The sequence below is a fragment of the Chiloscyllium plagiosum genome, chromosome 40 (genome assembly GCF_004010195.1).
Source record: "Chiloscyllium plagiosum isolate BGI_BamShark_2017 chromosome 40, ASM401019v2, whole genome shotgun sequence".
In the NCBI taxonomy this organism is placed as follows: domain Eukaryota; kingdom Metazoa; phylum Chordata; class Chondrichthyes; order Orectolobiformes; family Hemiscylliidae; genus Chiloscyllium; species Chiloscyllium plagiosum.
The window spans coordinates 13,512,163-13,525,500 of record NC_057749.1 but is presented as its reverse complement, the minus strand read 5'-3'; the positions used below and the strand labels follow the sequence as shown (position 1 = coordinate 13,525,500).

At 37.8% G+C, this 13,338-nt stretch overlaps 1 protein-coding gene across 2 annotated transcripts in view; it reads left to right on the top strand.

The window, feature by feature from the left end:
* The window catches only part of etfa (electron transfer flavoprotein subunit alpha), a 70,364-nt gene extending 60,190 nt beyond the window's left edge, over positions 1-10,174 (top strand). The window contains exons 11-12 of one of the 2 annotated variants that reach the window (XM_043680379.1): positions 4,812-4,892; positions 9,135-10,174. In XM_043680379.1, coding sequence (XP_043536314.1) covers positions 4,812-4,892; positions 9,135-9,170 — 117 coding nt within the window. In that variant the 3' untranslated portion in view covers positions 9,171-10,174. Of the gene's footprint in view, positions 1-4,811; positions 4,893-6,210; positions 6,660-9,134 lie in introns of those variants that run through there. The other variant, XM_043680380.1, reaches the window with a different exon arrangement.
* Positions 10,175-13,338: the final 3,164 nt, after the last annotated feature.

Sequence of the window (13,338 nt, the reverse complement as noted above, 5' to 3'; positions counted from 1 at the left end):
TCCCTCTGGTTTAGAGAAAATCCCAAGGATTTAATAAAGGGTGATGGAATTCTTGCAAGTTTCTTGATCCATCGTTTGCTCCTCATTTAACTTCACTAGAAAAAAAAACTAGTTCTTTAGTACATTGTTTTTATTATACCTTGATTTCAAATTAGCTGTTTCATCTCCATACAAGTAAGGACCTTCAACATATTTAAGCAATTGTGAAGCATTTTGAGACATTTTGAAGTTTTAAAGGTACATTATGAATGTACATTTGCTGCTTATTTTTTAATCAGGTTAATATTTGACCAAGATGGATGCAAATGTTTCTAAACTAAATAATATGGTTCCCACTGTAATGCCCACATAATGCATATGACCTTGGCCCATTCTGTTGTGTCATTAAACAATTATTTTTAAGATTTGTTATCCCTCAGTGTAGATAATCTGACCGAAGCAACCTCTGCCACATTACATATCAGAAAGTTGTATTACTGTAAATCTTTACTGATGTAGATGCCATTTGTTGATTTACAACTATGGAACAAATTTTCAAATCAAATGTTTTTTGCTTTGTTGCAGTCTGGAGTGGGCGCACAATAATTTCAGTTGTCGTTCTAGTTTCTGTAAATATGTTACCAATAGTACATGTGGCCCTCATTTTTTCCCCAATGGTCAAGTTGTGTAGCAAATTATCCACAAGCTTGTATGGACTGTTTGATAGTAATAATCCTCATGTTAAAAATGTCACTTCTGGGTGTCTGTTCTTGCCAACGTTTTCCCTTTTGTGTTAATGTTTAATTCACATTTGTCCTTCCTTTATCACCTTGTCACACTGGAATTACACCCTCCTACATGTGGTGGAACTGTAATGCTAACACTGGAAGGGGTTATCGCTTAGGGCGACCAGTTTACATAGGTGTTCGTACTTAAAACAAAGTCAGAAAATATAGGTATAGAGACAGGATATGTGACTTCAAACTGCAGACTGAACTACATCACGATACTCTGATCCAAATATTTCCCAACCCTGGATATAGGTTTGCTCACTGAGCTGGAAGGTTCATTTTCAGACGTTTTGTCACCATACTAGGTAACATCTTCAGTGAGCTTCCAGACAAAGCACTGCTGATGTTTCCTGCTTTATATTTATATGTTTGGATTTCCTTGGGTTAGTGATGTCATTTCCTATGGTGATGTAATTTCCTGTTCTTTTTCTCAGGGGTAGGTAAATGGGGTCCACGTCAATGTGTTTGTTGATAGAGTTCCGGTTGAAATGCCATGCTTCTAGGAATTCTCGTGCATGTCTCTGTTTGGCTTGTCCTAGGATGGATGTGTTGTCCTAGTCGAAGTGGTGTCCTTCCTAATCTGTATGTAAGGATACTAGTGAGAGAGGGTCATGTCGTTTTGTGGCTAGCCACCAGGATAGATGAACATCAGCTAGCCACAAAATGACATGATTCCCTCTCACTAGTATCCTTACATACAGATAAGGAAAAACACCACTTTGACTGGGACAGCATATCCATCCTGGGACAAGCCAAACAGAGGCACGCATGAGAATTCCAAGAAGCATGGTATTCCAACTGGAACTCTATCAACAAAAACATTGACTTGGACCTCATTTACCACACTCTGAGAAAAACAACAGGAAATGACATCACCGATGCAAAGAAACCCAAAGATATAAATAGAAAGTAGGAAACATCAGCAGTGCTTCGTCTGAAGGTTCACTGAAGATGTTACCTAGTATGGTGACGAAATGTCACAGGAGGCCATCAAGTAAATTTTAATTCTAGTAACCATGGTGACTACCTCTGGAATAGGTTGGAAAAGCTTTTGTCCTTGGAATCTATTATTTATAACTTTTTTTCTGTAATATACATTTTGAAATGTAAAGAATCCGTTTTGCATGTTGATTTTTCTATTTTTTAGGATTTGCTTCAAAATTATTTAAAACCCTAGGTGCATGGTTACCAGAAACATTGTACGTTGTAGAGCAGTGAGCTTTTGGAGAGGTTACCACTCGGTCAGGTACTTAAATTCCTTGGCACTGAATGCAAGGGAATACAGTGTGCTTTACTTTGACAATATTTACCCAACTTATCAAAATAGTCAATAAACTGCTGATTATACAGGGATTTTATGAAGGCTTGATCAGTGTGCCTGACAAAACTTATGTATAGATTCAAGCCTAGATGCTACTGAAGTTTGAGCTCAGTTGGAAAGACCTACAGTTACATAACATAATGTGGAGGTGCTAGTCTTGGACTGGGGAGGACAAAATCAGAAGTCACATAACACCAGATTATAGTCCAACAGGTTTATTTGAAATCACAAGCCTTTCAAACGCTGTACCTTCGTCAGGTGAAGTGGAGGGAAGCACTCGGTCACAGAATTTATTGGCGGAGAGATAATTGCAAGGTAATTCCAGATAATTATGTGTCAAAAAATATAGTAAAATGATGTGAGTGGAGTGTTGACAGTCTTTGCAGGTGATCAAAGGTGTCAAACCATTTGAGTAAAGTGTCAACAGCTGAAGGGACAACCAATGATCTGATTAATTAAGGCAGAGAGATAATTACAATATATCAGCGAGACCATGCAGACGCTATGACAACGGATGGATGGACACTACACAACAGTCACCAGGCAGAAGTGTTCCCTCCCAGTCGGGGAACACATCAGCGGTCCTGGGCATAATTTAAGCTAATTGGTTACATTTGAATTGTTGTCAAAACAGCATCCAAAACTCAGGTATCCATTTAACAGCCATTTGCTGCATGTATCTTATTTTGGAACAGCCCATCTCCCAGCCATCCCTTTGGGCAGCTGAGCCTGCAATTTAAATTTAAAATTCAGAAAATGATTTCTATTTTAAAGTGAGCATACATGTTTTCAACTTCTAAACCCCCCCCCCGTTTAGAAAAGGACGAATCATCATAATGAAAAGGTGGCTTTTCTTTCTCTAATTTTTAATATCATTACTATGTACATCTCATTAACTCTGCACACATATGCAACATTGGAATCTACACCAAGCGACCTTCCAGATACATAACAACACAGAATTGCTGAGCAGACACTGATAGCCAAGTTCCGTACCATGAGGATCGCCTCAACCATGATCTTGGGTTCATGTCATGCTATGTATAACCCCACCATACTGATCAGTGTTTGCATAATCTTCCTCACTATTTTGACGCCATCACCTTGATTACTTATTTTTATCTCTCTACCTTAACTAGTTAATACAGGTTTGGATTACTTGTTACTTTGGTCAGAACCTCATCATGCAACTCATACCTATCACATAATTTCAGCCATTTAGTTTGTCTGTAGCACCATCTTATTTTTGATTTTATTTTAAACTCCCTGCCTTATAATTATCTCTCTGCCTTAATTAATCAGATCATTGGTTGTCCCTTCACTTGCTATTCAGTTGTTGACACTCACACCATTTGACACTTGCAAATGGTGTGAGTGTCAGCTTGTTGACATTCCACTCACACCATTTGTACTATCTTTTGGCATTCTTAATTATCTGGAATTATCTTGTAATTATCTCTCCTTCTATAAATTCTAACCCTGTGCGCTTTCCTCTACTTCACTTGACAATGGAGCTGCCCTCAAAAGCTTGTGATTTCAAAGAAACCTGTTGGACTATAAACTGGTGTCATGTGACTTCTGACTTGCACCACATTATGAGTAGGAGTAGGCCATTTGGCCCTTCAAGCCTGCCCTGCCATTCAGAAAGATCATTGCTGTTTCGCCCCAGGCCTCAGTTCCCCATAGCCTTCAACTCCTCAAAAATCTATCTGCATCCTCTTTTGAATACTTTCAGTATTCTAGCCTGCATAAATCTCTGGGATGAATAATTCCAGATAATTATTACTCTTCGAGAGAAGAAACAAACTCACTGTTTTAAATCCATGTTCCCTTATTCTGTAATCCTCCAACTAATGGCAATATCTTCTCAACATCTACCCTGAGGGACCACCTCAGAATCTTGTTTGTTTCAATAAGATCATCCCTCATTCTTCTAAACGGGAATGAATAAAGGCCCAACCTGTTTGGCTGTTCTTGATGAGTTCAATCCAGGAATGAGCCTGGTAAATTTTGGATTTCCTAAAGTTGGCAATACCATTTAATCTTGCCTGTATATCCTAAGGCAGAGGTGGGGAACCTTTTCAGGTTGGAAGGCCGCATTATGTTAGTTGTAATCTAATAAGGCCGCATCCAAGAAACTTCAATTATATATTCTTCAAAATTCACATTTCTTAATTGTGGCGGTCAGTCTGTGAGAATTATTTCATTGAATTTTATTTTACTCTCTGGTATTTTAAATACATTCATTTTAAGATTAAAATAAAAATAATAAAGGACGAAAAAAAACATATTAATAAAAAATAAAAGATTTTTTCTGCAAAATTTGGATTCATTCAAAAGGCCACACACAGTGGCCTAGAAGGCCGCATGCAGCCTTAAGGCTGCAGGTTCCCCACCCCTGTCCTAAGGTAAAATTTGGACTCCAGAGAATGCGTGTGAGGGTACAAAGGGGAATGGACTAGGGTTCAGACTTCAGTCGGGCCATCTGCCAGTGGACATAAGTCAATTTCATAGAAACAGTGCCATCTGTAGCACGCAACCCACCTATGGTGTACTTATGGCCCCAGATGATATCTTTTGACAGTAGAGCATTAAAATCAATCTTGTGAGCCCATGAAATTCTCAAGAATTTTTATGTACAGGTTGTATTTTGCTTTATTGTAGCTGTTTGGGAAATCATTATGATAAAATCATTAATGAGTGCACTTCTTTCCTTGCAGACTATTGTGGCTATTAACAAAGACCCTGAGGCTCCCATCTTTCAGGTAGCGGACTATGGTTTGGTGGCAGATCTCTTCAAAGTGAGTTTTGTTTCTTGTGATTGAATGAATGAATGAAAGAACGAACGAATGAAGGAAAGATGTTAGCCAACTTGATCAAATAGCAAGAGTATATATTGGAAGCGAAATCCTGTCTCCATAAGGCAATCCTTCTGTTTTTTTGAACAGTTAATGATTTGCTAAGAAAATTGTATAAGTATTTAATTGATGTAAATGCTGTAATCCTTATTCAATTCATATTCCCCCTTTGTGTATTTTAAATGAACTTTTTGTGAAAAATAGCAGCAATTTTTAGGCATGAATGCAGCATTGCAAAGAATGAAAATAGAGACAGTAATAAGTTGCGTTTTTAATGCTGTGAACCATTTGAAGGTGCTTTATGGGAATGTTGTAAGGCAAAATTTGCTACCGAACCATGTGAAATGATCAGGGCAAAGTTTAATTTTAAAAATGTAGATCTTAAGGAGTGGATTAAAATGGGGCAGAGTGGCCAAGTTGTTTAAGAAAGGAGTTCTAAATCTTAGAGTCTTGACAACTAAAGACATGGCCACCAATAGTAGAGCCATTAAAAGTGAATGTGTTCCAAGAGGCCAGAATTACAAGACTGTAAATATCATCTCGGGTCTGAAGGAGTGGGTATCCATCGGGATTTGCCAGAAAAAATAAGTATTTTAAAAGGCATTGCTTAATTGGGAGCAGGTTAGGTCAACTCCTGACCTAATTGCAGCCTTAGTTCAAACATAGACAAAGACCTGAATTTCAGAGGTCAGGGTGATTGCCCTTAACATCATTGCGCATTTGATCAAGTGTGACATCAAGGAGTCCTAATAAAATTAGAATCTAAGAGAATAATGTGGAATGCTGATGGTTGGAATCATACCTGGCCCAAAGGAAGATGGTTGGTTTCCAGAGGTCAGTCATCTCAACTGCAGACATCATTGCAGGTGTTCCTCAGGGTAGTGTCTTTGGCTCAGTATTTTTAGCTGGTTCAACATTAACCTTCCTCCATCACAAGGTCAAAAGTGTGGATGTTTGCTGATGATTGCACAATTCACAACTCCTCAGATACTGAAGAAGTGCATGTTCATTTGCAGTAAGACCTGGACAATATCCAGTTTTGAACTGCTGAGTGGCAAGTAATATTTGCTGATAAGCAAGTGCCTCAATGACCGTGTCTAATAAGGGAAAATCTCATCATAGTCAAATTCATCAAGGCTACTTAGACCAGATCTTCCAAATCCTTGGCCATTTAGAAGGGCAAGGATAGCCAATTCAAAGGAAGACTAACATTCGTGCGTTCTCACCATCCTGTCTCGAAACTATACTGCTGTCATTTCAGTGTCACCGGATCAAAATCCTGGAACTTCCTCCCTAACAGCATCCTTGCCTTCCTACATCACATGGATTGTAGTGGTTCACCAAGACAGATCACCACCATCTCCTCAAGGCCAACTATGAATAGTCAATAAATGCTGGCCCAGCCAGAGACACCTACATCCCATGAATGAAAGAAAACTTTATTTCACCATCATCCCTGTTTTCACTGACCAAAGTTGTCTCCCAGTCTTGCAACTCCAATAAATTTAAATTCTAATCTTTGCTTTCAAATCCTACCTGATTTCACCTCCCTATTTATCTTTGTAATCACACATCTTTTGAGATGTTTGCATTCTGCCAATTCTGATCTCCTGCAATTACATATTTTAATTGGCTCCATTATTCATTGTTGTGAGTAAAGTTGCTTCTCAATACTCGGAAATTCCCTCTCTATTCCACTCTATCTTCTCTTTGAAATGTTTCTTAAAACTTACCTTTTCGACCAAGCTTTTAGTCACCTGTTTTAATGTATGTTTGTGTAGCTCACTGTCAGTATCTGTTTCATCACGTTCCTGTAAAGTGGCTTGGTGTATACATAGTGTTAAAGGGATGTATAGGTAAAAGTTATTGTAATTTTGTTCTCTACTCAGTGCATGTGATTTTTAATGGGGACCATTGAATAGCTATCAGCTATGGAAGCTGTGCCAAACCCAGACACATTCATTAATACATAGCTTGAATCTAGACATTTATTCCCACTCCTGTCTAACTCATATTGCCTTACGGTGACACTGTAGCACCTCTAGTGCTGCATGGTTGAGGAGTGCTCTGAAGTGTCCAGCCACAAGCCAATCTACCTTTACTGTTTGAGCTTCCAAGTGTACGGTTGCCCTTGGGATAGTAACTCTTCTCTTGCCGCTCATGTTATGTACAGGACTCTATGTATATGTGTGAGATGCCACAGGGCAATAGCATCCCCAAAAGGCAAGTTGGAAGAATCCCTGCCAAGTTTAGTAGTTTTCTCTAACTAATGCCTGCTGGCTGGGCAGTAAACATGCGGCTTTTAATAAACCAGAGACAAACTGATGGGAGGTAGAAACAACATGTAGACAATTTCCCTAATAAATTTTGTACGACGGCATTATTTCCAGCTAATGGAAGTGCAGACCTCTTAAATAATTGAGAGACTGTATTCATTATTAGTGAGTTCAGCTGAGAAACTTTAGCACTGTGACAACCATAGGGCCTTTCATCAGAAACAGTAACTGATATTTAACACTAACAGCTGAGTTTAGTTTTCAAGCTAGTTTTGCTTTGTCTTCAAACATTTACATGCCTGTCAGAGTCTCTTTTTTGCCAAATAGCCGTGATGAACAATCAACTGTAGTTAACACTGATAAATAGTAGTGAGAGCTGGAAGGGGGATTTGTTTATACAATTGAAATGGCTTGAGGTTTTTACTTATTTGGCTTATCTTTGCTCATTAATTATTTACCAACTTTCCAAAGCATGAATGGTCACAGGAGTGTTTTTGCAAATTCCCTCGAATAAACAATGGGTATTCATAGCCATGTAAGCTCAGATCTTTGGGATATCTTTCTTATTTGCAATCAGTCCATTGCCTGCCTTATGCTCTAGGAGTCAGTTTAACAGACTAAATGAGAAGCAGAAAAAGGCATGTGCTGGAAATCTGAAATAAAAACAGCAAATGCAGGAGAAATTCAGCAGGTTTGGCAGCATCTGTAAAAAGAGAAAGAGTTAACGTTTTGAGTCCGATGTGTCTCCTTTTCGAAATGTGTTAAGCTGCAGGCATTGGGAGACAAATGGAATGGTAGTTATATGCTTTGTGTGTGTGTTATACATTTACATGTCTTAACTTTGTGTGGAAGTTGCTTTTTCACAGTTATTCAATTTTTTTCCTTTCTTTCGCCTGTTCCAAAACTATGGGTTGACAAGTTATTTTACAAGATTGTTACATCCATAATTGATCCTTTCTTAACCATGCATTTTCACTGGGGATCATGGATGGCAATCAGGAATTAGAACCTTGAATACTTTGCCCCTCCCTAAGGAGCCTGTAGTGATGTAGTGGCTTGACCATCACCTTCATTGCCACATCAAAATCCTGGAACTCTGCCACTCAATACTCTGGGAGCAACTTCACCAAATAGATTGCAGAAGTTCAAGATGGCTCGCCACGATCATCTCTCTACCATCCTGAATAGCCAGGTTTAGGAAATAAATGCCAATGATGCTCAAATACTGAGGATTACTTTAAAAATAAAATTAGTGCCTTTACCACTCGTTTATTGTAAAACCTGCCCCTTTGATTTCATCATGTCTTTCATGTTCCATTTTAGAGTTTTTGCAGAGCTGCAAACCCAGCAGCTTTTCATTAAAATTAAACAGGAGCCTGATTTGAGATGTTTAATCCTGTAGTATTGCAAATTGAACAATTATAAAATCAATTAAAACTCAAGTAAATAAGCAGAAGGCGCATTCACTTTCAGTACTTTTTTTTAAAGAGTGTGCCAAACCTAGTTAGGGCAATCAATGCTTTCACTCATGAGTGTTCTTTTTACTACACATCATAAAATAAATCAATTTTATGTTCAATGTCTTAGTGGTTATGCTGAAGAATAATTGATTTTCTTATTACTCATTCCCAAGTCAGGATGTGTGCATTCTTGCTGCCATGCTTTCTACATTGTAACAGTGACCACACTTCAAAAATCCTTCAACGGCTTTAAGTAAAAATACAAAAGTCTTTGCTGTAATTGCAAGTTTTTCTTGAATGTGCAACACTATTGTTCAACCTTTTGTTAATTTTATGTATGTTTTCAAAGAGATGTTCAAAAATGCATTGAATGGGTTCCAGTGGATTATGCCTAATAATCAGTATTGTTGATATTGTTCAATATTGACTACTCTTGTTTTCCTTTGCAGGCAGTACCAGAGATGACGGCTCTATTGGAGAAGTAATCTCAAAGTTCTACAGTTTGATCAATAATCTGGTGCTGATCCGTTAATTGGACCTGTACAGTTTAAATATTATGTACAGATAGTGTGTACATGAATGCTGAATATTATTTTGATAGACCCAATTTGGTCTCTAAATTAATCAGTATAGCTAATTGATTACACTAGAAGATCTGTTTAGTTGAGTGGATTGTGGTTCCAGAATTTGACTGCTTACCTGTGTATGTACCAAATCTGACACAGAGAGGAGGTACATGACCACATTGCCTACCCCAAGCCCATCTACACAACTGATAACTTGAGTAAATAGAAACTGCCTCTGAACACCCCCTCCACCCCAAGATCTCATGTAGCACCTTCCTAGGGAGAGACTGGCAGGTGTGAACCTTTTAAGCTATCAATGTATCAGCTTGTTTCTAAAACTTTTTCCAGAAAAGATTCTTAACTCATAGCCTACAGGATTATAGTGACCATCTTCTGGTGGAATTGCTAATTTGTGTTTCCTCTAACAACATGCAGCTGTGATGTGTGTTTGTATTTCTTACTCATAACTTGGGGAGACGTTCTAGTGACTGAAGATCATGTTGGTTATTCCACTGCACTTGATTACTCGAGCTACTCTGTCCCATTGCAATTTAAAAATCCTTAAAAGTTGTAATTAAATGTAATTTTAATTTGAGATTCCAACATGTTGCAATGTGAGTTGAGTGACCTCAACAGTTCTTCAGTTAATGAATGATTACAACTCTACTATAGAGGGGAGAGGTATGACTACAGATAAATATGCAAAAGACTAGGGCTATGAATATCTGGGAATTATATGTGACACTGTGATATTATAAAGGGGAGGAGGTGAGGCTGGTCTTCTGGATGAGATTACAATATCAAAAAAATTGTTAATAGTAATCAATTTATCTGCAGACATTTTATTCAGTTACAATAAATGTCAAATTTTGGGGCAATCAACTGGATAATATTTTGTAATAAACTGAGAGATCATTCTCTTGTATCCGTGTCCTCAAATATTAGAACAGTTACATAATTAACTACAAATAGAACCAAAATGGATTAAAGTTGCATATATCATTTATTGAGAAAATGCAAAGTGATTGGAGTTGGTGATAAGTACTTGGGTTTTAGATGCTGATGATAAGCCAATTAACCTCAAGCATTTTGCCCAATCCTCTTCAACCAAGGACTTCTCTGTAAAAGAAGGAACTTGTTGACTGTTGACAAATGTGATCAAATTTGTTTGAACCTTCCAAGATTATTTTGGGGAATGTTAACTTCAAAGAATTGTATATATATATTTTTCCCAATAAGTATAATATCTTTTACAGCAGTCATGATGTCTTTTGTGATTACAAGTGAGAGAACTAACAGACTAAGATCTTAGGAGATCATGGGGAAACTAGGAGACAGGTTTTAATTTTTCCCTTGCATAAATTTAAGAATTCACTGGTAGCACTAAAATCCATCATTTCAAGCTCTGCTCCAGAATTGGTGAACTTTTCCAGGCTTACCCTTCAGTGTAGTACTGAGTAGATATGGGGCATCCCTCTTTTAAATTGGAACTGAGGCCTCAGTTTCCCCCTCAATGGATGTAATAAATTCCATTAAACTGTTCAAAGAGCAGGGCAGTTTTTGTGATGCTCAGCTAACTCCTATATCTCTATGAACACCACTAACAAACAAATTATAAGGACATTTTTCACATTACTGTTTCAGAACCTAGCTGTGCAAAGGTTGGCTGCAAAAGTTCTATATATTTATAATTGTGACTTCCCTTTAAAGATACTTAATTAGTTATAAAGTACTTTGGAATGATCTGAGAGTGAAAGTCAGACAACAAATTTGTTCTTTCATAATATAATTTCTTATAAGTTATTATCCCGCATCTTGCATGGGTCAAGCAAAGGTCATTTGGTTTAGCAAGAACCAAATTTTATTTTATGTACAATGCTATGATCCAGGTTGGAGGGATCCCTCTATTTTTCTAGTCGCGTTTCTCTGCTGGTCACTGCACATTTTTAATTTAAGCAGACTTGTGAGATGATCACTTACACAGGTCTCAGAGATTCAGGTTGCATATTAAGAACAGAGTCAGCAGGTTTCTTTAGAAGAAACAATAACTGGTTTATTACCAAAAATCAACTTAAAGATATAAGGATAATTGATAGTTTGAATTAAGCAAATAGTTTATTTTTAAAAGATCGAAATCTGACATTTTTGAGGAGAAACAAAATGGAAACCCTGCCATGTTAACTTTAAAGTACTTTAGCCAGGTAATAAACTCATGAAGAAAAGGCTAAGTCATAGATTATGTGAAATAGTATTCTGATTCCAAAGTCGTTCTGCACCCATAAGCTACTAACACAGGTATCTTCCTGAAACAGTTATAGTTGGCCAAATTCTTTTGCTTCAGACATTGGATAGTTTCCAAGAAAGTCCACTCCACAAACGCTTCCCAAATGGTAAAAATAACTTGGTGAGCTTGTAGCTCAAGCTCTTGCTGAGAGGAAGTGCAAAGAAAGAGTGGAAGCATGGGCTATTTTCCTGCTCCTCGGATGCTGCCTGACCTGCTGTGCTTTTCCAGCACCACTCTAATCTGTTGCCTCTTAGGCATGTCTCAGGTTTCCTTAGAAACCATCTTCCAAAACCATGGCCACTACCATCTAGAAGGGGAAAGACAGCAAACAGATGTGAATACCATGTATTTGTACCTGCAAAATCCATCACTCCCCCAAAATACTTGGTGGCATTTCTCCGATGTCTCGGTGTTAAAATCATGAAGCACCCTCCCTCACAGTATTACACATTCACCTCCACCAAGTGGACTACAGGATTCATGAATGTAGCTCACCACCATCTTCCATGAATGGGCAATAAATGCTGGCTCAGCCGCTGATGTGTACATCCTATTAATGATGTTTAAAAAATGCTCTCAGTTCAAAAATGCATTTATCCCTTTCTCAGACTAGGCTCTGTGACTTCTCATTGAAAGTCTTCCAGACTGTATGACTCCAGTCAAATTTCCTGCTCCACATAGGTATAACTTTGTTGTTCTACTCCTTTTCCTTAGCAAGATGTCCTTTGACAGTTTAAGGTTAATTTATATAGGCTGACAATCTTCAAAAAATTGAATCCGATCTCTTGATAACATTTAATGAACTTACTGAATTTCATGTCACATCTGTATTAACATTCCTGCTTACTGTAAGGGATGAGTGAAAGTGAGATTAGCTTCTGATCATCCAAGAATGTTCAATGGTCTTCCCTTAAAGTCTTTGATTGGTCAGCACCTGATTCCTAACTATCAATATGGCCAGAATCTGCGAAAGTGTGAATGAAGAAATCCTACTGCTGTAGGTGATTAGGGGCTCAAGATCTTGGTGGGCATTCTCACTTTGTGAAGGAAAGCTTGTTTAGAACTTTGCAAGGCGGACAGTCAAAGAAATGGCAAATAGGGAACCAGTGGTGAAGAAAATAAAGATGGAAGAACTTTCTGAAGAGCCAGTGGTCATTTTGGTCAAAGCGTTGTAAAACTGACTGCACTTCAAAATCACTCTAATGGCTGTTAAGTATTTTTGGAATGCTGTACAAGATACTGCAGAAGTTGTCTTTCCTGTGCACTATATAACTGAAACATAGCCTCCCTACTTGTATCAGTATTTAAGCCTTTGAGATTCATTCACCAGGCATCTGGATCCCTCTGCATCTCAGAGGCCTGCAATATAACATTTCAATTGCATGTTGCTTTTATGTTCCTGACGAAATGGGTATTTCCACATTGTTTGCCAGAAATCAATTTGCTAACTAACTTGAACTATGTATATACCTCTGTAGCCTCCTTATGTCTTTTTCATAAATTACTTTCTTTTACCCATTTTTAAGTTATTTAAGTAAATTGTGAAAAATTGAAGCCCCAGTACTGATCCCTGTGGCACACTACTGGTTGCATCTTGCCAACCAGAAAAAGATCCATTTATATCTACTTTCTGTTTACTGTTAACTAGCCAATCTTCTATCCATTTCAATACTTTATCCCACAGCCATGAACTTTTATCTTCTGCAATAAACTTTGATATAATACCTTATCAAATACATTCTGTAAGTGTAAGTACAGTTCATCTGGTTTCTCTTTGTTCCACAGCATCTATTACTCCTTCAA